The sequence below is a fragment of the Colletotrichum chrysophilum genome (assembly GCF_026319265.1).
Source record: "Colletotrichum chrysophilum strain AFK26 chromosome Unknown scaffold_143, whole genome shotgun sequence".
Taxonomy (NCBI): Eukaryota; Fungi; Ascomycota; class Sordariomycetes; order Glomerellales; family Glomerellaceae; genus Colletotrichum; species Colletotrichum chrysophilum.
The window spans coordinates 1-26,927 of NW_026517430.1; the positions used below are offsets into that span (position 1 = coordinate 1).

The 26,927-nt window shown below is 56.4% G+C and overlaps 6 protein-coding genes across 6 annotated transcripts; 3 read left to right on the top strand and 3 right to left on the bottom strand.

Annotated features, from left to right (window-relative positions):
* Positions 1-791: 791 nt before the first annotated feature.
* COL26b_011535 (uncharacterized protein) lies at positions 792-2,400 on the bottom strand (the record flags this gene model as incomplete). The annotated part of the gene is made up of 3 exons (XM_053184201.1): positions 792-1,793; positions 1,889-2,096; positions 2,150-2,400. The coding sequence occupies 3 exons, from the start codon at positions 2,398-2,400 to the stop codon at positions 792-794; spliced, it is 1,461 nt and encodes a 486-aa protein (XP_053031822.1).
* Positions 2,401-4,777: 2,377 nt separating this feature from the next.
* Positions 4,778-6,391, top strand: COL26b_011536 (uncharacterized protein; the record flags this gene model as incomplete). The annotated part of the gene is made up of 1 exon (XM_053184202.1): positions 4,778-6,391. The coding sequence occupies one exon, from the start codon at positions 4,778-4,780 to the stop codon at positions 6,389-6,391; it is 1,614 nt and encodes a 537-aa protein (XP_053031823.1).
* An 8,633-nt stretch (positions 6,392-15,024) lies between these two features.
* Positions 15,025-16,790, bottom strand: COL26b_011537 (uncharacterized protein; the record flags this gene model as incomplete). Its single annotated transcript, XM_053184203.1, has 2 exons — positions 15,025-15,741; positions 15,864-16,790. The coding sequence occupies 2 exons, from the start codon at positions 16,788-16,790 to the stop codon at positions 15,025-15,027; spliced, it is 1,644 nt and encodes a 547-aa protein (XP_053031824.1).
* Positions 16,791-19,146: 2,356 nt separating this feature from the next.
* On the bottom strand, positions 19,147-21,158 carry COL26b_011538 (uncharacterized protein; the record flags this gene model as incomplete). Its single annotated transcript, XM_053184204.1, has 3 exons — positions 19,147-19,164; positions 19,222-19,254; positions 19,701-21,158. The coding sequence occupies 3 exons, from the start codon at positions 21,156-21,158 to the stop codon at positions 19,147-19,149; spliced, it is 1,509 nt and encodes a 502-aa protein (XP_053031825.1).
* A 755-nt stretch (positions 21,159-21,913) lies between these two features.
* On the top strand, positions 21,914-23,752 carry COL26b_011539 (uncharacterized protein; the record flags this gene model as incomplete). The annotated part of the gene is made up of 2 exons (XM_053184205.1): positions 21,914-23,148; positions 23,203-23,752. The coding sequence occupies 2 exons, from the start codon at positions 21,914-21,916 to the stop codon at positions 23,750-23,752; spliced, it is 1,785 nt and encodes a 594-aa protein (XP_053031826.1).
* A 1,447-nt stretch (positions 23,753-25,199) lies between these two features.
* Positions 25,200-26,460, top strand: GH51 (Endoglucanase gh5-1; the record flags this gene model as incomplete). The annotated part of the gene is made up of 3 exons (XM_053184206.1): positions 25,200-25,550; positions 25,607-26,294; positions 26,345-26,460. The coding sequence occupies 3 exons, from the start codon at positions 25,200-25,202 to the stop codon at positions 26,458-26,460; spliced, it is 1,155 nt and encodes a 384-aa protein (XP_053031827.1).
* Positions 26,461-26,927: the final 467 nt, after the last annotated feature.

Sequence of the window (26,927 nt, forward strand, 5' to 3'; positions counted from 1 at the left end):
CCTCCCCCCCCCCCCAATCCATCACCCTCCTCCACACCAATCCTCTCAACAACCTCCCCATCAGCGCCCACCCCATCGTCCACCCCGCCGGCGACGGTCCCCACTCCGGCCTTGGCTCCGTCCACCGCCGCCGCCCTTCGGCCTCGAAGAGAATGTACGCGATGCTGCGCAAGGTGAAGTACGTGACGCGCGATATGTAGATGATGTAGGCGGCCCAGACGACGTCGCGGAACGTGAGGATGGAGGGGTGGAGGAGGGGGTGGATGGCGCGTGTGAGGCACTCGCGGGCGGTGTAGCGCCGGCGGGGGGCGAGGTAGCCATTTATTATAGTTGGCATCTTTAAAATTTGGAGTTGTTCATAGGTGTTTCGATTCAAGATGGTGAGTTTGGGGAGCGGTTTTGGGATGGGGTGAGAGTGCGTTGATATGAGGTTGGCGTTTGTTGGTTTGACATGTCTTAGCCCTGCGCCGCTGGACGTCGACCAGGATTATGGCCATGGGTGCCTGGGAGTTGTTGGCTGACGGACCCATTGACAAAAACACATTGATGCCTGCGCTTTAACGCAATCATACGCGTACAAAAACACGAATATTTATTTGGAAGGATATAATGATGCCTGCATTGAGGAAGATACGGGTATCCGAGAAGAGAAAGAAGCCGTCGCAGATCGACTGGGACGGCTTGAATGCGTATCACGTAAAGACCACCGAAATGCCAATGACCCAGGTAAGGAAAACCGAAAATGCAAGCCCCGAAAAATCAACTGTGCGCCGAAAACTCCCGCTTTCTTCCTAGGGTGATGAGGGTTCAGAATTGTTCGCAGGCGCGACGTCCTTGGCGTTGGCATCGGGCCGCACGCTCTGGGGATTTGAAAAGAGGTCCTTGGGGTCCCACGCGGCCTTGATGCGTTGGAGAGCAGGCAGATTGGAACCCCAGTACTTCTCTTGCGCGTCCTCCAGCGTCGGGTCGACGTAGCCTGCATACGTGCTCAGGTCATTCGGGCTTGCCTTTCGGATCGTTGACGCGATGCCTGACATGAAGTCCTTGGTCTTTTGGCTGAGTGTCGGCAGGCCAACGCCGTAGCCTTGGCAGAACATGATCTTGTCGCGATGGCGGTAGGCAGTCGCATTCATAGCAATGTCGTTGATGGCGCCGCCCGTGACGTCGAAGATGAGGAACCAGATCAGGGTGCCGCGGTCGGCGCCGTCAATGTAGTTCATGAGGTCCTGGATGCCCGCCTCGGGAAGAAGGTCGTCGCGGGTAAAGGCCAAGCTCTTCGCCGTAAATGGTGACTGAACTTCGCTAAGCCAAAGAGCTGCGTCCTGGGCCTTTTGCGCAACGTCCCCAAGCCAGTCATTCACCACAACAGAGACCTTCCCAGCTGGAATGCGGTCGGGGATGCCCGTCTTCTTGAATTCGTCCTCGGTGCCGTAAAAGGTTGCCGAAATGATGACTCCGAGTTCCTGCATGACAAACTCGCTACTGAAGCGGCGATCCAAATCTGGGTCGGTGATGAGGTCCTGCCATTGCTTGAAAATCGGGGCGAGGTCGCGGTGGCGGGTGAAGGTGATGGCGTAGGAGTATTGTACGACATCGCCGGGCTCGGGGTGGGTCTTGACGACGAACTCGGTGATGACGCCGAAGCCGGCGCCGGCGCCCTTGAGAGCGAAGAACAGATCCGAGTTCTGGGTTTCGCTTGCGCGCTGGATCTTGCCGTCTGCGGTGACGACTTCAACCTCGAGAACGTGGTCGAGGCAGCTTCCCCACATTCGTGAACTGGGTCCAAGACCGCCCTGTTGTTGCATATTGCATTAGCACAGCGCAGATGCAAAGGTGAGACTGATGGCCACCTGATGCAGCCAGACAGACATCTGCGGGGGTCTCTTACGATTGTTGCATGGCCGCCGATGCCCACGCCAGGACATGTGCCGTGGGACATTGCACGCTTGCCGTTGTCGTGCAGCTTCTCGGTGACGTCGTGCAGCCTGTGGCCTCCGCCGATGGTCGCTTGCCATGTATCTGTGTCCATGGAAAAGTGTTGCATGTTGGCAAGGTCGATGACGAGGGCGCCGTCAGTGCCACCCAGGCCAAAGTTGCTGCGATGAACGTGTCAGAGAGAAGCCAGACAGCGACGGGTATGTCAACTCACGCGTATGAATGTCCGCCTGACTTTGGCTGTACCTTGACGTTATTGTCTGCGGCACACTTGACGAAACCTGCGACATCCTCCTTGGTGGAGGGCTTGGTGACGGCGATAGGCTTCACAGGGATGTCCAGGTTGTACGGCTTCACCCAGTTGATCTGGTAGAGAGGGTCGTTTGGGTATCCAACACAGGATGATCGGCCGTCGCAGACCTTGTCGAGGCAGGTTGCCAACGGGCTGCTGGGCTTGTTTCCCATGATGTTGCCCGGTTTCGAGATGCGAAGACTGGCAATGCGAAGAAAAGAGACAGAGACGGCCAGATGGGATCGATCGACAGAAGTAGGGAGTGGGATTTCCAGCATAGGTCGTGTTTATACATCCGAGATGTGGCTGTCGCCCCAGGTATCCCGCCAAACCAGTTTTCCCAACAGCGAATCGTCGTCAAGAAAGGTTCATGTCCCTGGGTTGACAGGTCCGCTGGGCATGACCAGCAGGCGCCGATGTTTGGGGTAGCAGCGGCGGGCCACGGGTTCCGTCACCGTAGGTTCCCATGTTGATCATCCCATCGAACGTGGGCGGCGCCACCATTTCGCTGTGGCTGTTCCCCGACTGCTTACCGCTGCTGCGCTGGGCACTAGGTTAACCTTGACGGCCAAGGAAGGGAGAGGCGAGGATGCTGCGTGGCACGCTGGGCTTTCTGAACATGTCCAATGGGTAGTCGCCAAGAGGCATGGCATATCGCCACCGGTTTGTCGAACCGAGCAGGAAGGGGTAAGTCGAAATCTCCTCATTATGGACGTCATGGGCCATGGGGGACACCCTGCTGTCTGTGCCTGGCAAGCATGGTGACAGTCATCTCCAGCGGCCAGCCAGTCAGGGAGCCGGACGTCGTTGGCGAGAATCGAGAAACAAGCTTGTTTGGCGGGGGTGGGGTGGTATTGCAAGATGCCAAATGAAGTTAATAGGCCTAAGAGAGATCTTGGCAGGTCGAGGGCCTCTCATGCGAAGCATGGAAACCTGTGCTGGAAGTGCAGTTGGAAGTGCGAGGAGGGGGGGGGGGGGGGGGAAGTGGCGCATCAACGCATCCAGAGGTATGGCGGTGCAGCTTCCAGCCAATGGGAGCCAGCACAAGGCCTGAAGCAGCGGGTTTCCAGGGGCTTGGGCGGGTGACTGGCAGGGCCTAGCCCGTCGGCCAGGTGGTAGTTCTGCAACGGTTTGTCTCACTTTTCGATGTTGGCTGTGGTTCTCGAGGTGGCGAGTGGATGACGGCGTTCAATATCGATACCAGTTATTGCGATAATTGATGGCTTCGGCGGCTTAGACTTTGCCAACAATTGGAAGTGCTGAGCTGGAGGGCTCCTGCTCCTTCTTTCAAATCTGCCCTACCCAAGAGCTCTAGCTTGGACCTGGATAAGGATCTAGGCGGGACGTACCTCCTTACCTAGCCCCCAAGACGAGGAGCTTGGGCCACGCGCCTCCAAGGGCCTTGACGGCCGTCACTGAGCAGTAACGCATTACAAGCTTTACGATGCAGTCAAGCAGTATTCACATGAAGTTGCTGAATAACTATCAGCTGAGACAGACGGAGGCTGAATGAGCACCGGCTGAATGCGAAACTCAATTGTTTATGACAAGAATGGGCAACCTGGCATGTGTTCAGAACTCTATCTCAACTATCAGCGCCAGGTATGTCAGGTGACCGACCATTACGCGCCGCCCCTGACAGTTCACTGGTTTGTAAGACACGCCAGATCATGGCTCACAGCTTAATTGAACGTGAGGCAGTGGCATAGGTAAAATGTGGTACGGAATATTTCCGTACTGCACGAGGCGTGGTGCAAGATTCTCTGCACTGCGCGTGTGTAATGCACTTGAGACGCTCTACAGACATCCGTCGAGCACCGCAGGTGCGGTCGGCACAGTACGAACAGCCGTATGAGCTGACCAAAAGCCCCACTTGTATGCGTAAGAGCCATGATTTCACCAATTGCAGCCCTCAGTCGCGACTTTTCACAGTGCCCATAACGTCCCCCCACACCCTTGCCTTCTTTTCTTTTTCGCCTGGCACAGTGCCCTCCTGCCTCCTACTGTACGTGGCTGCCTGAAGCGGTATCTCGACGTGCAACAACATCGCGCCAAGCGCTTCGTGATACCTCCCCGACTCGCGTTTTGCACTTGCCAACCTTTAGTCACCTTACACTAGGAGAATTCCTGTCATAACAGTCGCCTGCGTGTCATCACCGTCCTCAACGCGATTCCACGAGGCGGGAAAGAGTGCCACATGGTCTACTGGCCACATTTTCCCAACTTCACCTCACCTCTATCGCCCAGCCCGTCTGGTCATTGAACACAGCATCCCACACCTTTCCTTGAGCTACAATCTTTGAAACGGCCAAGAATAGCACCTATTCGTCACACACGACACCGCAGAGTCGTACCGTCAGCCTCGTTCACGCTTCAACTCGCTGCAACAGATCGTTTTCATCCCTCTTGACTCCTTTCGTCTGCAGCGACCCTCTCCAGGAAACCCAACGTTGCTCCAAAGACATTCCCTCAGAAGCTTCGCTCGGTCTATTCCCAGCGTGTCACCCATACACAGCCCCTCCTTCGGCCCGTCAGACCGGCGGCGGCACCATGGCAACACCACCGGTATGGAGACCACTGCCTCCGGCAGCTGGCCTGCCCAACCTCCTAGTCTCAACGGCCTTCTCCACCGCGGAATACACCGTCCATGTAACCGACTTGGCCAATATCTGGGTCGAATCACTGGACCGCAGAGGCATCTTGATGCGCAGCCTCGCCAATTCGACCACGATCGATCCCACGGAGAGCACCAGGAATATGCGGGCGTTCTTGTCCAAAATCAGATCCGTCTTTGACCCCACCCATCCAGACCATGACAAGGCGACTCTGAACTTGTCAACCGCCCCCCAGAAAGATGCTGGGGAAGGCGGCTTGACCATGCACATTTCCTGCGAGTTGGACAACATGAAGCCTTTGGTGTGGCCCATGTACCTCCAAAAGTGTCCCCAGTCGACGCTTGCAACCGAGTTGACGATACCGTTGACCCAGGCCAACTCCGCCAAGACCCGTCAGATTGATTCGCTCCTCACAATCATGAAGCAAAAGGACACTGTCATAATGAAACTTCTCGACAAGCTCGAGGCCACTGGAACCCGCCTAGAGAACGTCTTCACCGTTCTGTCGGCCAAGCAGAAGCCAACGAGGAAGATGGCCGAGGAAAAGGTCAAAGGACTGGCGCCATTCAGCCACGATGACTGGAAGGCTCAGCTTGGCGGTGACGACGCTGACATCGCCAACCTGATCCGGCACGTCTTCGGTTCAAATGGTCTCGAGTACCAACATCAAGATGCCTCATTGGACCTATCATTGGATGACTGGTGGACCACGAACGAGTCGTCGACTTTCCCAATTGTAGGACCGAACTCCAGCCAGCGCCAGCAGAGGAACTCTCCCGAACCCGACGAGTCTCGACGTGACGACAAAGAGACTGGAAGAGACCCAGTGGATGATGATGATTTCCAGGTTCAGTCAACACCGCCACATCTCATGTCCAACCGCAACCGGTCCGTTCGTGCGACAAACGTGGCAAACGATGATGACAGCACTGAAGATGGGGATACCTCGCAAATACCAGACAGTGTACCCGTGCCTCCACAAGAACCAAAGAGACACCCTGTTCACCTAGGAACGATTGGGAGGAAGCAACAACCCACCCCTTCACCACCGCCCGCCCCTGAAGAGCCCAAGCCAGATGGCTCGGAAACCGAAACAGAGTCTGATGACGATGCTACCGCATCAGTGGCAGAACCCTCTTCTCCACCTCGTCAACCCGAGCCAGAGGACACGAAACCTACCAAGGTTGGACTCGGACGGATCGGCGGTGTAAAGCGACGTTCAAATACCCCCGAACCTTCCAAGGATACCGATTCACCAAAGAAAGGGGTACTCGGTCGCATCGGCGGGTCCGCGAATCGCTCAAAGTCCCCCGAGCCACTGAAAAAGCCTGGGCTTGGTCGCATCGGCGGCAGAGCTCCTGCGTCAAAGGACCCTGAGACTTCTGCTACCGAGGCAGAAGATAGAGGTCGTGATCGGACCGAATGCAAGCCGCAGGCGAGGACTCGAGAAACCTCGCAGGAGAGAGCAAATAGGAAGCGAGACGAGCTGCAGCAGGAGCTACAGCGGAAGGCCGCCGCAGGACCAGCACGGAAGAAGCGAAAGTTTTGATCGACTCGAGTTGCAGATACCCAAAATCGAACCACTGTTTTCTCAATACAAGCGTAACATACTCCATCTGTTCAGCCTTTTCTCGGCCGACATGCGTGACGGCGAATACAAAGACCGAGAGCCACAGTATCAGTCTGCTCATTGTGCACCAAGCTTCTTCCTTGTACTCCCCCAGATACCCCAGAGACGCGACTTCCCGAACCTGGAGGTCGGTCACTCAGACATCGCAGATCCAAGGATCAAAGGGGTCCGGAATCGAATCGGACGGGCCGCGCATGGAATCACCGGCATGAAACCGACATCGACCGCTCCATGATGCGGTCTCAGATGCGGCTCTTACCCAAATTAACCCGATTTGGCCGATACTAAAGGGTCGTCTTCATGTAGTGCAAGATGTCTGGAAGCACCACAGCAACATTCTTCACCAGGGGTTTCTCCTAACGGCCCGACACGCTCTTCACGTTGACATCCCGCTTGTCCAACACTGGATGCTGTCGTCCGAACCCCCGACGTCGAACACGAAGCAGCTACTTGCCTTTCTGGGGCTTCCAGTTCTCGAATCGCACTTGGCTGTGCATTATGCAGTGTTACCGAAAGCTGGAGTAGGGACTAGACCAATACTCCGAATTCAAAATCACTCATCGGCTTCGCGTCACCGCAATGGCGGAAGCATGCCGTAACTCGATGCGATGTCGCCGATTCGCGAGCCTTCCTACGGTCTTCCGCAACCACGCCTTTGTAGGAAAAGCTCGTTGCTGCCTAGGAACCTTTGAGGCATATTCTGCGAAGAAATGGACGGTCATCACAACTCCAGATGCGACATAGCTCCTTGATCGCCTTGCGTAAGTTCGAGGACCTCTGGACGCGAGCGCTCTAGGTACACCTGTCAAACTCTAGCTATGTCGCGCAATTCCTACATCTGCATCAAGATGGCGACTGGGACTATCAGATCTCGCTCGGAAAACCCGTGTTCCCTGTCGTGTCCTTACGGGACGACCCATTTGGAGGGACCTCGGAGACAGTGTCTCGCACGGCAAAGAAGCGCTCGTTTGTCTCGTCTAACAGCACCGCGCAGCGTTGAAACTCGCGTCTATTCGTCATCTTCGTTGCCTGCAGCACATATTGCTTTTGCAGACGACGTAGGATACGCTCAAGGATCTACGGCGTGTCATCGGCCAGAATTTTGACCGGAGAAGAAGTCAAACGCACAACCCGCATCCCGCCTTGTTTCCAGGCGCCGGCCCGCGATGGAAGCATGCAGCATTGCGCTGGGAAAAGAAATGACTCGCATCCCGATGCAACGGGGAGCAATCCGGTCTGTACATTGTCATCTAGAGCCTTGACAACGCAACATTGCATACGCAGAAAAGGATACAGCCGGCGGGCCAAGCCACTCCGGTCTTTCAAATACTGTGATGATGTCGACTTCATCCTGCACCGGATGTCATCCCGTTGACTTTCGGCGTCGTCTTGTCTTGTCTACCCTGCACGACACCGGCATGCATACATGTCACAGAACACCCTTTCCGCAGGTGAATAGCTGCTCCAACGAAGAAAGCTGTCCAGCTCAGCCCGCACCTGATCTAAGGAAACAATTGGCAACGAAACACCAATCTTTCTCGGGTCAGCGGATGCATTCCCATTGCCTACGGCGCGAACGGGCGAGAGATGGCGTCCCCTACGCAATAGTGCATGCATGAAAGGACCAGTATCAAGTCATAGGATGGTCCAGCAACCTCAGCTACCAGAAATACGGCAGGGCAGTGGGATGCTGTCTTTGCAATCTGACCGCGAAAGTTAGAGAATGTTTCAAATCAGGCATGATTGAGAGGCTGTTCAGGACGTGTCCCATTGCGTGCTTGTAGGCGAGGGAAAGGCAACAGCAATAGCGAAAGGCTCTCAGACTTCTGCCAACATCAAGGACCGATGCCATCGGCTTTCTGAGGTTCTCATGCACGGGCTCTGCGTTCGCGCATTTTCGGTAACCGAGCCCAGTCGTATGCTCGCGCTTCAAGTCTTCTATTGCAAACGGTGGACGACCATCGGCCCCTCCATCATCTGCAATGTGTATTGGGTCCTGGGCTCGTGGGTATCTTCTCGAATCTCTCAATTCTCACAATGACATCTCGTCATTTTGTCACAATGCCGGGCGGAGCGAATACATCTATGGGTGCGCCGAGCACTGCCCCCATCCGACTTCCTCGCCTGTGGTGATGCGTTCTTGGCCGGCCACCAGCTTCGAGACATCGCAATCAAGGTATTTGTGGCTACTTCAACGGAGAGATCTGTTATGTGATCAAATGGCGTTAACACCCTTCCTCTTGATTCGATATTAATGATGCATACCTTCATCGACGATACGAGACCCGACTGTGGCTTACCTACGTCGTCCCTCGATCTCATGCCGTGCTACACGATTAGGCATAATGAGGAGCAGTATACAGGCTCGTCCATAGTGTGCTTTGAGCTCACAACCGTGACCGTCGTAACATTCAGGGGGTTGCGTTTCGCCTGACAGGATATGCGGCCTGGGTCGATCAAGCGGGAGAGTCCTCGACTTGAGAAGGCGATTAACGGCTAGCAACGTCGAAGTCGTATTGTCTACAGCAAGTTGTTCGATTACCTCCCATAAACACTGGAGAGGGAGGACAGAGAGAGCAAAAGGCGGTGGGCACGGCTGACGGACGCCAGCCACTCTCAGCCTAGACAGTGCCGAGCGTTGTGCAACCAACCTGTACTGGCATTTGTCCATACGGATATGGGGAGACGGTGGAGACACGGCCCCCAACGACAGAGAAAATCTCGATAACCAGCGATCCAAACTCTATCACAAATTATCGCCATCGAGAAGCAGCGAAGGCACAGCTGATGTGACGAGGGCACAGCCGTAGGCCAAATTGCCGGCCGCCATGTCTACTGAATAGTGTGGCTGTCTCCAACTTGATGTCTGAATATGGCATCCTGCATTCGGACCAAGGAACGAACGCTCGTTGGGCCTGTATTCTCACGGCAATGACATGCCAGCTTCCAACAGGCGCAGGCGTCGTCAGAAAGGAGGCTAAACCCCTTTTTGGGCTGCTACATATTGTTCGATGAACAATCCAAGGCGCACAGAACAGAGTAGCAGCGGCCGTTAGAGCTACTCCGGGCAAAGGTGAGTTGGATGGCACACTCTGCCTTGACATGACTGCTCTACGGCCGCTGGCAAAGTGTCAATGCCAACACCGCAATTTCTGCCGCATATATCCTTCCCGCTTTTAAGTGGAGCTTCCGCGAATGAGATTGACAGAAAAACGCCTTTGGCTGGGGTTGCCGTTTCAAACGTGCTCCTTTGGTGCCCTTGATCAGCCCATGAGCTTCCTCTGATCCGTAATCTGTCTTTTCTGGAACCTATGGGCGTCGGGTCTTTTTTTGGGCCACTGCCTCGTCGAGACCACTGCCTCATTTGTTGCTTTGAGCAGGTTCCGCGAGGACTCGGAGCCTCCAAGGCACCAACAAGGGTGGTCGCTGGTAGATGCCTGACTAAGAGGAGAGCTCCCCTGCAAGCGGGATCGAGTCGAGGGATCTTGCACCTTTGGCCCTAGGCTAGGCTAGTTGTCTCGCTCCAACGGCTTCGGAAAATACGTCAACGGCCGGCTGTACGATCGAAGTCTAAAGGCCCAAAACACACGATGCGCTGAACTGAGCGATTGCAAAAGGCGGACCGGACGAGGGTTGACAGCCAACGCTGAGAGCAGTGCAACAGCGGATAGAGGCACGCGCAAGCCGAAGGCCAAGAGGGTTTCATTCAAAGAGGAGGAGAAGAGAGAAGGGGCCTCGGAGTCACCAATACGGCTGAGAGTAGATTGGCCGCAGCGTCATTGCCAGGCTCTGAGAGGACGGCCTGGGCCGTCAGACAGGGGCCCCTGCCGCAAGAGTGGGACGCCATCGGCGTACGGGCCCGGCTCCGCACGGCGCCAGGAGGGAAGGGAAAAGGACCCCCAGCAAGTGCGAGATCAAGTCTTTTTCGACGTCGAGTGCTGATGCGCCCGAACTGACTTGTGAGGAGTCGGCTGTCATAACGGCCATCAACAAACGAACGCAGCCCGCACGAATTGCGCGCTTCCCACCACTATGTTGCCGGCAGACAGACCGATTGACAATTGTCATTTACGACATATCTGCGGCATATCGCGTTGTACAAGATGGTATCCGTACCAAAGATGGGACCTCCATCAACCCCGGCCAAATCGAGCCCGCTACCCACGCCCGCCCTCCTCATCCCAAATGATGGCCAATCTCGAGCTTCATTTTCTTGCCAACCGCTCCCAGCCGCCTCATCGCAGACACTCGTTTGTGCCACTGTGCCATGTACCTTCCCCGCTGGCAATACAGCCTGGGTACTGCAGCCTCCTCGGACTTGGAGATCCCTGACAGTGCGGGCTCCGCTCTCCTTTGTCATCGCCAGGTCCAATCACAGCCTCACATCCCCTCCGGAGGCCAGGATCTCATCCGGCACACCACTCAGCGGCAAGTTCTCGTAACATACGCGGCCTCTTGGCTCAGCGAAAGCCCGCGGGTACGACAAGGCTGGGGACAGATAGCATACGTACGGATGTACTCACAGACGCTCTGCATCTGTGCTGTGCCCCTCGCGTTTACTGACTATCCCACTTACCGCCGTGGCTCTTGGCCAAACCCGGGTCAAACCCGGACTCGGGTCAGGACCAGGTTGGCATCAGAAACAGTTCTCTGCATTACCGTACCAAGAATCGCGCACCGAGATGTCGTTAACTGTCCAACAGTGCCGCCTACAGAGACTTGCGGCGCCCGTTTGAGCTAGTCCTTGTGTCGGTATATGAGCACCGATGCGGAAGGGCAGTCGCATCTATCGTCTGTTTGAGGCTAGATTCCTCCCACAACTCACATTGTTGGGCCTTCCTCGGACTCTGAAAGCCAGGGGAGACGGCGCGCCTCCAACCTCAAGCGCACGTAGGAGCCTGGCGACCTGGCTAGCCCCCACCTACTTGGCCTACTACTACCGCAACCTCCGCCCAACGCCAACGGGCTGCGAACTAAGTTGGGATACGCAATGCCAGGAGAAAGATGACCCTCCCTGGTCTGTCCCGACAGTCTGGCACCCAATGGCAGACCACGTAGGTTGGAGAGAATATGGGGCGCCTTATCACCCTGAATGGGCGATGAGCAAGGGAGATGTCTCCAACCACGGAAGTGCAATGATGGTTCTCCATGCCTGCATGGCAAAAATTCTCGGCAAGGTCATCTGCAGTCCTCGCGGAAGTCGGATCTGGGTCACGGGATGCTGTTTGCAATCCTACCTTTCGCTCCATCAGACCCAACCGCACGCACCCGACTGCAAAGAGACATGGCTTGCAGTTGGTGCCGCTTGCACGTCAAAGGAACACTTGCGAGCTTGTCGAAGACTCCCCGCACTCAAACGGCCTACATACTCAATGCGCCAGGAAAAAGAAAGCTGCACATCTGACGCTGATACTCGACCCGAGGAGGTGTCTGTTGGTGCAGGTGGACCTCATTCACCGCTCGGATATCCTCTCTGACTTACCGGCTCCCTCTCGCCCAGCCTCGCTGCCCAGGCTTTGTAACTTCGCCATCAGACGATCCTCTTTCTCGTCCTTCACTCAACCCCAGCGGATCCTCGTCTTGACTTTCAGCTCGTAAGCACTCAAATGCTCCCATCGCTTCCCACGTCAAGGTACCTTCACCTCGCAGCTGGGGTGTACGTCTCAACGGAGTGCGAATAGACGATACGGCTACTGGGCGGCAAGCTTCCTCACGCGCAATGTTCTTCATCCTCCACTGCCCTCAATGTCTGTGCCACCTCCAGCAAAGACCCCGGCACTCGTCGCGAAGGTTCATCTCCATTCTGCGCAATCTCAAATCTTGTCACCACCAGGCCGCCCCGCATACATGGTTTTGGGTCTCAGCTCCCAAGGAGGCATGCCAAGACCCTGACAGGCCACGAGGGAGCAGCAATTCTCTCGGAACATCGAGAAAAGCTTCCTCTGGACTCCTACCCCCTCTGGTCTGGGCCCCACTGTCGACGTCCTTACCTCTTTCGATAGGAAATCCTTTCCAATTCTCTCCAGCCCTGCGGCGTAGAGCCCGAACTCGGGGACCTGAGGCGAGAACCAGTGGTCTGGTCGACATCTCACCGACTGGTTGAGTGCCTCATGCGTCCACTCCTGCAAGATTACCTACCCTCGGTTGGGCTGATCTCATCTCAACCTCCAACGGGCGGTCTTTCTCATATACATTGACACCGCCAGCCGAAGGCGTCGCGGACTGACCAAGGTCATTCATGTATGTTCCTATCGTCCCTTGCCGATCCTCCAAGTCCTCCAGCATCTTGTACACCCACACCCCGATGCAGCTCCCCACCCCTCCCACGCTGCCCGTGGGAGATGACAGGCGTGTCTGTACCTCACCACCCGTTGCCCTTTGTTCCTGCCTCCTCCCCTGGTCCACCCCGTCTTCTCTACCCCGGCCCTCATCTTCCCAGATCACTCACCCTCCGAGTGCTCCCAAAGCCCCATCAACCCTTGTGGCGGGTATCGGATCTGGCAAAGCCTAACCAGCAACCCACGACACCAACTGGTGGTTCTGATCACCTCCTCTGCCTTGTACAGGAGCCCTTGCCCTTGCCCTGCCCTGCTGATACTTCCAGCCCACGCCCCCCAACCGTACGTACGGCAACACCCATGCCGGGGGGCACTCGACTTGCGGCCGTCACGATAGCACTAAGGCCTCCTCTGGCCTCTAGGGCCCTTTGCCAAATACTTCGGTTCCGTACTGTCGGTAAATTATACTGGGTCCATCTAGGGTTTGAATGGCGCGAAGAGAACAGGATCGGAGACCTGGCCTTGGAGGGCACCGCTCGAGGTGATGCAACAGCAGATGTCGTATGGGCTAGAACCGGCGAAGATGCGCGCCCGCTGCCCGCTGGCACACCCATCACCAGACAGACGTCAACGCCTAGCCATGATTTTACCGTTTGTACCATCGTGGTCCTTGCAACGCGGTGAGGAGACTGCTACGATGGGAGTGACTAACATGAACGGCGCGCTGTAGACACGGGGCAGGCAGGCAGGAGTTGACTGCGTCACCCACGCACGATTGACATTCACAGGCAAGTTTTAGCAAGCATTGGTAGCAGATCATTTTTGGTCATTCATTAGATTCTTTTTCGGAAGAAATACAGACGTGCCTCTCATCCCATATCAGTACAGACGTCGTGGAGGCTGTGATGGACTATGAAACATTTGAAAAAGCAGAGCAAACCGAACCAAAAAGAATAACATGAGAAGAGGAGATGGGAGGGGGTATTTCTGCAGCAGCGGCTGCACGCGCTCTATGGATGGTGAAGTGTGTGTGTGATGTGTTTTTTTTCGTTCGACTGATGCCCCCCCACGGAAGAAAAACAGAAAAAGCCAAGTCGTGAAACACAGAATCTTTTGCGGGGTGTGTGTGATGAAAGAAAGAGATCGGAAAGAAGAAGACCACCATCATCTTGTCATCTTTTTTTCATCGTCGCAGAAAAGAAACAGAAAATGAAAAGCATGTACCGGTTGTGTTTTTTCGCCACCCCTTCCCTCGTTCCCTCTCTCCCCTCCCCTCCCATCTCTCTCCTCTCTTCTCGCGTTCTAGCATGGAATGGCACACTTGTATGTGCGATCAACATTGCCTTGTTAGTCCCAACAGCTCCATCTGCTCTCTCTTTCTCTCTCTCGAGGACAGACAGACACCACACCCGCGAATCCCTGCAGGTGTCAAAACGCGGACACTGTGCCCCCCCTCCCCTCCCGCTCCTGGACATGGCTGTGTGGAGAAAGGAAGTGCGAGGCCCCAACCACACGCCCCCCCCTCCATCTTCTTCCCCCTTCCCCCCAAACGCTCCGGGTCCGATCTTGGCGGGAGGTGTTCGTTCGCACTTTTCTTTTCCTCAGGGCAGCAGGGCAGGAGAAGAAGAGAGGATGTGTGTGTGGAGTGGGTTGAATGGATGGGTGGTAGGTAGGTAGGTCCGACGAATGGAACGTCGACTGGGAGCTGCAACCCGACAAACAGGACCGACGTACGTTGTTCGTCGTGGTACAAACGATACAGAACGAGCAGAGCAGAGATACTTGCTGCTGTTGCGTTTCTGAGAAAGTTGCCAGCGGAGGGTACGGCCGATCCGGGATCGGCTGCGCCGTCCGCATCTTGCCCACACACACACTCATCCCAGACCGCCATCTCTCTCAACGTCTGTCCTCGTCCGTGCCGCAGGAGAAAATGTGAAGACGAGATTTGTGATTGTGATTTGTCCAGAAAAATACCCATGCCCGCCCATGGAGAGAGAAGAGGGAAACACACACACACACCCATACATGGAAAAAAAAAGCAACACCCACCCAACCCAAACACCCCTGTTGTCCCCCAAACGCCGCCCAAAGAGGAAGTGGTAGCAGTCCGCAGGGTCCCAACCGCCGTAGTGACATCAAGAAGGAAAAAGAAACCATGAATGAGGGAAACGAGCGCAGCGGTAGAAACAGTGACGGGCCAAAGGACCCTGCTTCACCTTGCGCGGTCGAGCTCATGCATGTTGGAAGAAGCAACGAGGGGAGGTAAGTGCTCGCTCACATCCCCTGGTTGGCGTTGCTGCCTCCCCAGCCGTAGAGGACGTTGTCGCTCTGCCCCGGCTGGGATTGCTGCTGGGGCTGGGAAGAGTGCTGCGGGGCGGCGGCGTGTTGGGGGTGCTGGTAGACGCCGGCAATGTTGTTCATGGCGTAGTGCGCGGCTGCGAAGTTGTAAGGCGGCTGGTGTTGCTGGTACTGGTGCTGGTGGTGTTGGTGTTGCTGCTGCGCTGCCAGCTCGGCCTCGCGCTCAGCGGCGTGCATGTGGAACCGGGCCGAGGCGTCGCGGTTGCGCCGTCTCTTCTCTTCCGCCTGTTGGTTCACAATCTCAATCTGCGCGGCGGCGAAGCTGTGACCGGGAACCCAGGGGCCCTGAGCGTGCTCTGCGAGCCTGGTGTTGATGCGGAGGTCCCTGGCGGCGGCGCGGGCGCTGGTCGTCGCGCGGCCACCGCGGCGTCCTGAGAGGGCGCGGCCGGGCATCGTGCGGTTTGGGAATTCCGGGGAGGAGTGGTAGGTGGCGGTCCTGGCGACGCGGCGGCGATTGGGGTCGGTGTTGCGGCGCCTGGCACCGCCGTTGGGGTTGCGGGGGTGCTCGCGGTAGTGCGTGGTTGGCCTGACGCCGTTTTCAAAGTCGGGCTTGAGATGCCACTTTGAAGGGATGCGTTCGCTTGAGGAGCCTGTGATTTCGTGCGTGGGCAGCTCTTCCATTCTCTCAAAGGCCTGGATGACGTGTTAGTCTATGCAGTGGTCATTTTTTGCAAAGGATCGATAAGGTGGGCCTTGATGCAGCGCTACTTGGAGAACACCCCTGCATGCAGATGAGAGAGAAGGAGAGAACTTACAAAGTTCATGCTGAGGTTGTGCCGAATGCTGTTGTGCCAGCCGTCGCCGCCGGCCTTCTCTGGCTTGTCGGTGTTCTTGAGGAACCACTGGTAGAGCTGTTGAAGAGTCATGCAGCGATCGGGCTGGGACTTGAGAGCCTTCCAGATGAGCTGGGCATAGGGCTCGTTGGTCTCGCGCTTTTCGTTCAGCTTTGCGTCGCTGTCAACATCGCCGCAGCCGCTGTTGGGAGGGGTTCTCGCAGCTTGGGTTCTTTGACCAGAGACCGAAGGCGTTGGGCTCGGACTCATGCTCGGGTGGTTTTCTGTCTTGAACTGGTCCTGGAGGGAAGCCGGGGACGCAACAAAGGGAGCGCAGGTCGTGGTCATCGGGGGAGGTGAGCCGTACTTCATCGGTGTGATGTCGTGGGGTCCTGTGAGGGTCTGTTGGAAGCAGCTGTTGTTCCCGTAATCAACGGCAATGTTGAGGGAGGAGTCGCGAAGTGCCTCAGGGGACATGCCCATGTGGCCGTTGGGGAGGCCGTCATATTGCTCCTGGTGGTGGAAGGGAACCTCGTACTGAGGAGGAGGCGTCTGCACGGAGTCGGGCCAGGTGCGCGGCGAGAGAGAGGCGGCCTGGTAGTTGGATGTAGGAGCCGGAGCGCGGTAGGAGTAGTTGTCAAAGTCGTCCACGGAGGAACGAGGAGAAGCCCACATCGTAGGTTGGCTCATGGCTGGTGAGTGAAAGGGCTGGTTGAGGGCTGAGAGCTGCGGTTGGGGGTAGTATGATTGTGGAGGACCGTTGATTGTGGGCTTGGGAATCATGGGGTAATAATTCCCAGCGATGTCTGTCCTGATAGACAGAGGCTCTGGAGACTGGCCGGGGTGGTTGAGGCCCTCGTGAACGGACATGGCTTCCATCTGCGCGGTGGGAGCGTTCGTCGCCGTCATTGCAGAGACGGTGAGAGCGATGAACTGAAACGAGAAGGGTTGTTTGCCGCGATGGAGTTTCAAGGAGTGAACGGAAGGGTAAAAGACGTTGCAGAAACAGGTCGTTGTTGTACTGGTGAAGGAGCGAGGTCGAGGTGTCTAATCACAATGACGAGGGCATGCAACGAGGTGCTGAGGTATGATATCAGATAAAGAATGCTGTCGAGGTTGCGGTGCCGATGTAGAGGGAGGCGACGAGAGGTATTAATGCTATGAGACCAGTGATGTTGATCTTGGAGGTGTAGGCATTGACAGTTGATGAGAGAGGGCCTCGACACGGGTCGCTGACCCTTCTTGATAAAACCTGAGCCTAGAGGGAGATGTTCGTCCAAATGCCCACGGTCGTGTTGTGCAGACAAATGTAGGTTGCTCTTTTGGCAATGTCGACCAGGTACAAGGACAAAGCTAGGTACACGATAGAGGTACCGAAGTAGAGGGGGCGTGGAGGAATAAGAACAGGGGTTGGACAGGGGTGCCAGCATCCAACAGCCATGTGGATATCGGGGGGATAGCAGCCCGCCTGCCAGCTCATGGCTTGGTCTGGATTAGCGTCCCTTCCCGTTGCCGCGGCCATGTGTGTGTGTCTATGTGTGTGGTGCCTGTATGCTTGTGTGCGTCGATGTTGATGAAGTGTGTGCTCTTCTTGCTGCTCATGTCTGCTTGCTCTAGTGTGTGTATGGCTGTATGTGTGTCAACTAGACGAGAGGCGCCATCAAGGTCTGCGAGCTGCACTGATCCGCCGCAGCAAATCTGCGTCTCTGTGACTGATACAAACGGAGAATCGGGGCTTGGTTGTGGCTTATCCTCTCCCGCGAGGGTCTCCTCCGGCCGTTGGGGCTAACAACGCCACCAAGTGTAAGCCCATTCGTTAGCTTGTCGACCCATGATCCAGGGCGTCTGCGTGCAACGCCAGATTTGATAGCAGGAGCGGAGGTCTACTCCAGTGACCACAATGATGCACACGGCGGGCAGAGCATTTGGCCTTCGCACGCAACTTGGGTGCGAGTGGAGAATGCCGCGAAAGACCAACGGCAAGTCACTGACATGCCGCGGGCTCTGGCTCTGGCTAACACCAGGCGAGGGCCGTCAGAGAGATTGTTGCACACATCCACCCTAGGCCGATGTGAGTAGCTACCAGAAGATGACAAAAGCATTGTACACCGGTACAGTTTGACCAGACGATGCATGTCATTGCCAAAACTGGAGTGAGGCCAGCCAACTAGCCAGCCAAATGTGAGCATCCAGGAGAAGGGCAGTAGGCCGGAAGGCAGCATTTCCCCTTCGGAAGCGTGCATGGTCTTTGGCGAGACGGCCAATCACTGCCATTGTGCCATGAGCGATGCCTCACAATGGTGAGCGTGCCAGCCCAGAAGGGGTTGCAAGGCGACCGCAAGATCACTCCTCTGACACCTACTCGCATCCTGTAGATCATTCACACATTCTAGAAGTCCGCGGGGAGAGCGGAATCGAAACAGATTTAGAACAGACGATATGAAGCCGTGGACGCCAATCCCGCGTGGGCCGAGATGCCGCCGCTCGTGCTGTGAGATTTGTTTCGAGTTTTCTTGCCTTCACATTGTGCATCACAGGGTTGACCGATCGTTGCAGGCACTTACGGACGTGTAGCCAACGCCATGTTGGCCATGCTGTTCGTCATGATACCCCAACCTCAGCCCTTCCACTAGTCGGTGAAGGGGGTTGAGCCACCAACTCTGATGAGAGGGCAGGCGTGACAGGGTGACGGTGGATTCATCTGCGATGGTGTGGAGATCAGCAGCTGCTGCAGCCATTGTACTCCGACTTCAGACCGGGTATGCCCCATATCAGCGTGCTTCAGATTCTATCAGGTCGTCCAGGATGTCAGCACTTAGTATCGTGGGGGGGCCCAGCAGTCAGGCCAGGAGACGGGCACAGCAAGCTTGACCGGGGCAGCATGATGCCCCAGTTCCGGAGGTAACACGAGGAGGTGAGAAGCAGATAATTGATTAGTTGAAGGCGAGAGCTATGGTCGCCTGGACGTTTGTGCGTCATTGTGTGTTTTCCAGAGGTCGGCCCGCAGCGGTCAGTCGCGGTCGTCGGCGTGAGTATGTAAGGCAGCGCGTGCGGCGGGAGTACATGGTACCAGCGAGAGTGGGAGCGCCAACGGATACGTGAAAGGTGAGGCGGATGTTTTCTCCTGATGCCAGATAGATCTCTTTCCTTCCGGCCGGCCAAGAGCCCCGGTCCAAACGCTTTTCCAGAGCACCAGCCCGGATGACTCTGATGATATCTGATATGCGGCCTGATGGCAGGAGCAGCAGCCCGCGTTTGAGGGCGTCTACTTCCGATAGAAGATCTGCGCGAAGCCTGTTAGTACATGACAATCGCAAATGGAGTGGGACCTGTCCCTTACCTTCTTGAATTGAAAGTGAAGCTGCAAGATGCCCTGTAGGGAGGATAAGATTAGCTCAGGCCAAGAATGGGGTGGATGGGGTTGCAATGTGATGGAATAATGGAATGGGGACAGGGGCGCAAAGAGGCGCGCGTCAGATAGTCGCGGCTGGTATGGTGTTGTTGTGGTGGTGTTGACACTGGGCGGAGATGGCGGTCTGGCGGAAAACTGTCGCTCCTCGCGCCTCCCGACATTGGAGGAGGACGCTCAAGGAGGGTCGGTTCCTCCAACTGCATGGAGGTTGGGGGCCAGAAGGGAAAGAAGAGGAGTTGGAAAAAGAAACGCCGTCCTGCGGGCGCTCTTTGGCAGCATCCCCTCCCCCTTCTCCCCTTTCTCATCCCCCCTTGTGGCTCTCTCGCATATGCAAGACGACTCCGCCACGAGTGAAAGGGCGCCTGGGACACCACGTGTAGACAGTGTAGGAACGCCACAACACTCACCTTGTCGAAAGAGCTCTTGAAGCCGCGATCCTTCTTTGCACTGTAATCCCACTCTCTGTCCACGATTCGGAATGCAATGTCTTCGTACGGAGGTCCCGCAATGAAACGAATGAGGCACGTGTCCTCCTCCCCTGCAGCTGCAAAGGACTCTCCCCTTTTCCGGCCGTGTTCTCGAATAATCTTGAAGGTGGGTGCCTTGGTCTTGTCGATCAGCTCAGGGTAGAAGATGTTGAACTTGTAGCCCTGGACGACCTTGGGCGGTGGGTTGTCGTGGTCGTAATGAGTCTGGTTGTACTTGTTCCATTCGTAGCCCATCTGAACACGGTTGAAGTACTTGGGCTTTCTCGGCCGGTGCTTGTCTGCCCACTGGGGCTTCGAGCCACTCGGCACAGTCTCCTCGGCCGTGAAAATCTCTTCGTCTTCGCCGATGCCACGAGCGACCTCGCGGTCATAGAGAGCCTTAGTAGCCTGGGAGAAGTCTTCGTTGCCGGTCTGCGCAAAGCGAGCCGTTCCTGGTGGCGCGCCACCCTGGAGTCCTGATGAAACAGACACTGCCTTTGTTTCGGCCCTAACAGGCTCAGATGACATGTTTCTGACTGCTGCAGGTCCGGAAATAGACTCGGCTTGCAGGGCCTGCTGCCCCAGAGCCTTTGCCTTGTCAGGATCCTGCAGCTTGAGCATGTCGGCCTTGCTCTCGCTGATTGCTTCGCACACCTTCCTGAGCTTCGCCTTGGCCTTCCAGACAAGCAGGCTGCGCAGAAGCTGCTCCCAGTAGTCGACATCGATGTCGTCGTTGGAGCGAAGCTTGGCCTTGATCTGGGACTCGAGTGCCTCAAGCTGCTCGTAGGTCTTGGGGCGCAGGATCTTGTCGACGTCGTCTGACACTGTGCTGACGACCCGAGCGTCTGGGCCCTGGGGTTTCAGTTTCTGCCGCCTGTCTGCACAGATTGTTTGCAACGACTTCCAATATTCGCGGTTACGGCCGTTGGTCTCGAGGGTGTGGTAGGACGTGATGTCAGAATCCAGCTCTTTCAGCTGTGATTCGTCGAGGCCCTGCAAGACGTCCTCTGGAGAGGGGACGCTGAGATACAGGTCGGCATCGTCGTCGTCGAATACGTCGCGATCGGTATCGATAAAGCGCAGATTGAATGCGAGGAGATCAATGGGCTTGGCACGGCCTTCCCGAACCCGAATGTCTGCCTTCTTCTTGGCCTGTTTCAAGACGAACTTGTCTTCGTCGGCTACAAACTGGCGGGACTGCTCGTCCTGGGTCATGTAGCTCGAGCTCGTGTTGTTGTTGTTCTGACGTGACCTCGAAGACGGGGGAGGATTGGAGGGCTTTGAGATGCGATTGTTGGAGTCGCGCCGGGGGGAGGTGATGCTTCGTTCGCGTTCGCGGTCTCTGCGACTGGGGGATCTGCGCCCAGAGTTAATCATAGCTCTGCGGCCCGGGTCCATGTTTGTGTCGATCGTAAGGTTTAGGCGTTGAAGCGGGTTGTCAAGTAAGGAGGATGTTCGTTGTCGTTAAAGTTGAAAATGGGAAAAGATGAGATGAATGGAAGCAGCATCACATCGTCGGCGCCTGCTTGGCCGCGAAAGAAGCTTATCGCAGATGCCCACAAACGTCAGCGCGGCTTATCAGCACGTGATTCTCACCGAGACTGACCGGGACCGCTTGGCTTCTTGTCACCCAAACCGGACCTTACCGAGAATATGAGATTCCTCACCGAGCAGCCCCCCAGACGCCCGCTGCCGAACCAGTCACAGCGCTGTTTCCGACGATGCCCCGCTAAAAGATCGGAATCTGGTCCCAAAGCCCCACTAGTCCAGGGCCCCGGGACGCTAAAGCTCGACGGGATCGCAGATGCACGTCCAGATGTGCCGATTTCAGGAACATGATGACGCACAAGACATCGGCCGATCGCAAGCTCTTCCCCAGCTTAATGGCATCGCCCTCTCGTGGAGCTCCCAGCGAGCTCAGGGAAGTTTATTGCAATGTAACGAACACACTTGCCTGACCTTAGGTAGAATTGATCGCGTTTCACCCACTTGCTGTCCCTCGTCATTCCACCTCCATGCTCCTCTGTCGCGTCTTGCTGCCCAGCAACACGCGTCTGACAACCACTGCATTTTCTGCTTCTATTACTTCTCGCCTTTACTCTACACTATTGGCTACCTGTGTTACTATTAGATACAGGCATTTTTTCACGACAATGCCGCCCAAACAGAAGCGCAAGTCCGCGGCTACGGCCGAGCCCAGCGACTCGGGACGCAAGAGGACAAAGACGGAGCAGAACGGCAGCGCATCTTCCGACCCGTTACGCCAGCCGCATCCTTTCCACAAGGACGCCGAGAAGCATGGAATCGTTCTTCGAAAGTTCTATCCCCACGAGATGAGCAACGACCGGGCCCGGGCCTACGTCAACGACGAGATCCCACGGCCTATCGAGGAGCTAACCGCCGCCCTCGAGGAGACGTCCAAGGCGCGCAAAGCCGTCAAGCCAAAGGATGCCGTGGTACACTGGTTCAAGATGGATCTCCGCACGACGGACAACCGGTCACTGTCCCTTGCCAGCGAGAAAGCCAAGGAGGCCGGGGTCCCGCTGATCGCCATGTACATCATCAGCCCGCAAGACTTCGAGGCTCACCTCACAGCCCCCATCCGCGTCGACTTCATGCTGAGGACCCTGCATGTTCTGAGGGAGGATCTTACCAAACTCGACATCCCACTCTACGTCGAGACCGTTGAAAAGAGAAAGAGAATCCCCGACAGAATCGCCGAGCTTATGGGCCAATGGGGAGCCAGCCACTTGTTTGCCAACATGGAGTACGAAGTGGACGAGCTCAGGCGGGAGGCAAAGATGGTCCGCATGTTTGCGGACAAGGGCCTCTCATACGAGGTTTTGCACGATACGTGCGTAGTCCCGCCAGGGCAGTTGACGAGCGGATCCGGCAAACAGTACGCCGTCTACTCTCCCTGGTTCCGCGCCTGGGTGCGCCACGTCCACGAGAACTTGGACCTTTTAGAGCTCTACGACCCCCCCGCGAAGAACCCAGTCAGCGCGCGAAAGAAGTTTGGAGAGCTGTTCGATACGGAGATCCCGGAAGAGGTGGAGGGCAGGACCTTGAAAGACGATGACAAGAAACGGTTTAGAGCTTTCTTCCCGCCAGGGGAGCACGAGGCACGGAGCCGTCTGGAGAAGTTCTGTGAGGAAAAGGTTGGCCAGTATCACAACAAGCGCAACATCCCCTACGACGCCGGGACCTCGACTCTCTCAGTGCACCTGGCCAGTGGAACCATCAGTTCGAGGACGTGTGTGCGCTACGCGCGAGACCGGAACAAGACCAAAAAGCTGGACGCGGGCAACGAGGGCATTCGAGTGTGGATCAGCGAAGTGGCGTGGCGAGACTTTTACAAGCACGTCCTGGTGAACTGGCCCTTCGTGTGGTACGTATTCTCCCTTTGAACAGAGACGCCATGATCGCTGACCGGTTCCCTCAGCATGAACAAGCCCTTCAAGCCCGAGTACGCAAACATCGAGTGGTCTTACGACATGGATGACTTCAAGGCATGGCGCGATGGCAAGACGGGCTTCCCCATCGTCGACGCCGCGATGCGCCAGATGCACGAGATGGGCTGGATGCATAACCGATGTCGCATGATCGTCGCCTGCTTTCTCGCAAAAGACCTGCTCATCGACTGGCGCATGGGCGAGCGCCACTTCATGGAGAACCTGATTGACGGCGACTTTGCCTCGAACAACGGCGGCTGGGGCTTCTCCGCGAGCGTGGGCGTCGACCCGCAGCCGTACTTCCGCATCTTCAACCCACTACTACAGAGCGAGAAGTTTGACCCTAACGGAGACTACATCCGGAAGTGGGTGCCTGAGCTCAAGGGGGTCAAAGGAAAAGCTATCCACGATCCGTACGGTCGCGGCGCTGGGGCGCAGGCGAAGAAGGCCGGTTACCCTGAGCAGATGGTAGAGCACAAGGGGTGTCGCGAGCGGGCGTTATCAGCTTACAAGCGCGGGCTGGATAGAGACGACTTGTAGAATACAGGCCCACGGGACTTCATTACGTGTCTACATCTGTACTATTACTTGCAACAGCTGGCAGGCATCAGGACAAGAATGCAACTGCTTCTGCGGAATGAGGCTCATATCTCCAGTTACGGGAAACATGACCTGCGTTTTGTAGGCTCAATAACTGGGCCTCTTTGAACTCAAAGTCATTCGTCGAGTGGAGCCTTCATGTCCGACTCGTTCGACCACATGGTAGACAGTGAGTCACTGTCAGAACCATCTGACATCTGTCCCAGGGTCTTCAAATATCCGCAACTTGGTCGATTGACCTGTTGCCAAACTTGGGAGGCGTTGCCACAAGCGACTATCCAGACACCGCCACAGCAGCCTCTGTGAGCTGGGTCGCCACGCTTTGAAGACGTTAACCAGGCCCAACGCTCACAGCCTCAAATTCTGCTTTGCTGCACCTCGGGGAGACTGTTTCCGGCATCTGCTTTCAGGGTGGTAGCACCAGACGCGCCCATCAACTGCAGCCCCAGGCGCCAAGAAATGAAGTCTCCGATGGCTTGCATTTTCAACGTCAAGTCACCATGAAGCCAAATCATGTTAGTCCCAGCGGTTCAGTCTGTGATCTTTGGGTGAGTCTCGTGACATTCACCTCGCCTCTGCTCACTCATGCTCCATCCGAGCAGAATCGCGCCAGGAAACAAAGGCCCTTGATGCCGAAAATTGCCCTTCCTGACAACACTGCGATTTCATTTCGCCCATACACGTAACTGGTGGAAATGCCAACAAAGCCCAATCAAAAAATCTTCGGTACCGAGTGATGCTCGATTCGTGGTCATGTGTCCCCCGACGTGCCGTCCGATGGCCCGATGCAACCTCGGAGGCTCACACTCCGGCACGCACCAACATCCTTAAAACTGCCCTTCTCAAGTTCTTCACCCCAAAAGCTGCCCCGTTCGACCGCTCTCGGAAATGACCTCCCCGCCCATTGGTCGCATCCGCCAGCAGTCACCTGCCTGCCGGCCCCGGCACATGGGCTAATCCCAGCGAACCGGTCCGACGTTGCCTGTTCGCTCATCCAAGCCAGCACTGACAACTGCGGCTCCAGATATCCCGGGACTCGAAAGAGAAGTTATACCGGGGGGTGATCCCTGATCGTGACCGTGGTTTGACGGCTTCAACAGCCGACAGGATGGAGAACATACCCCTGAGAAGTTCATATTTGGACGGTTCTTGCCGAACCGGCGGCCAACCGGAAGGCATCTGCGACCCCACGGGGCTTCAGAGAAGATGATGGTAGAATAGGAATGGCGCAACGGAATGGAGGGTTCCATGAGACTGCGCGGCCAGAGGGGAAGGAGGATCTTGGCGACGTACCCCAGATATATATAAACAACCATAGCCAAGGCTAGCTGCCGAGACACTGCCCTCTCTGCATCCGTCAAGTTCCAACCACGAAACCAAGCCCAACATGAGGTCCCTCATCGCCCTTGGCGCTCTCGTCAGCGGAGCGGCGGCGCAAGCCGGCGCTTACGCTCAGTGCGGCGGCTCTGGCTGGACCGGCGCAACCACCTGCGTCTCCGGGTACACCTGCACCGTCTCCAACCAGTGGTACAGCCAGTGCCTTCCCGGCTCCGGCTCCAGCAACCCGCCGGCCTCGACGACCTTGGCGACCTCCGTCAAGCCCACTTCCACTGCGGCCCCCGGTGCCGGCAGCTGGAGGTGGTTCGGCACCAACGAGGCCGGCGGCGAGTTTGGCGAGAAGACGCTGCCCGGCACATGGGGCAAGGAGTTCATCTTCCCTGACCCTGCCACCATTACCGTAAGAAGTCTCCACCTTCCAGACCAGCCACACCCGTATACTGACAAAGCGAGTAGACCCTCCGCGGGCAGGGCTACAACACCTTCCGCGTGCAGTTCAAGATGGAACGCCTGACCCCATCCGGCCTGACCGGCGCCTTCAACACCGCCTACCTCGCGAACTACACCGCCGTGATCAACCACATCACTTCCAGCGGTGGCTGGGCCGTGCTGGACCCGCACAACTACGGGCGCTTCAACGACGCCATCATCACCGACACGGCGGGCTTCCAGACGTGGTGGAAGAACTTCGCGACGCAGTTCAAGGGCAACGACCACGTGATCTTCGACACGAACAACGAGTACAACACGATGGACCAGACGCTGGTGCTCAACCTCAACCAGGCGGCGATCAACGGCATCCGCGCCGCGGGGGCGACGCAGTACATCTTTGTCGAGGGAAACCAGTGGTCCGGGGCGTGGTCGTGGACGACTGTCAACGATAACATGAAGGCCCTGACGGATCCGCAGAATAAGATCGTGTACGAGATGCATCAGTATCTTGATTCGGATAGCTCTGGGACGTCGGATGCTTGTGTGTCGACCACGATTGGTGTTGAGAGAGTCACTGCGGCGACGACCTGGCTGAGGCAGAACGGAAAGATTGGTATCCTGGGAGAGTTTGCTGGTGGCGCGAACACGCAGTGCCAGACTGCTGTGAAGGGCATGCTGGATTACCTCAAGGCTAACAGCGACGTGTGGACTGGTGAGTCTGGACTCTTTCGGACACTTTTGAACGCGAGACTAACGAAGCAGGTGCCCTCTGGTGGAGTGCTGGCCCTTGGTGGGGCGACTACATCTATTCTTTCGAGCCTCCCAGCGGCACGGGATACAAGTACTACAACAGCTTGCTCAAGACGTACGCTCCTTGAGAGGTTAGCGGTGGGGGCGGGTATTGGTGAGGCTCTGGCCAATACCGTAGTCTCAGGGATGCAAGAGATAAGGAAAAGAAGTTTCAGCTTCATGGATATTCAATTCAATACTTCAGTGTACATATTCAACCCGTATATACTCAACTTGCTTTCATGGAGGATCTCTCGTCCGTAAACATTGTGATTATTACCATCGATTACGCAGGCACGAAAGCTTTGCAGGCTTGGTTGGATTGGGAAGGGAGAGCTTTTTGGGTTACAGAACAAACAAATTAAGCGTTGGATGTAGGCATAAGTGATCGAGTCGGAGTCACCGGAGGTGCGCCCGGTTGATCGGAGATGATCCACTTATTCCGGAGCCGGCACCGGGAGGATGATGGGGCATCGGGTAGGTGCACCTGCACGCCAGCCATCATCCAACAACCGATGCAGGAAAGGACTATACGGCCGGGCATAAGGACTTCGGA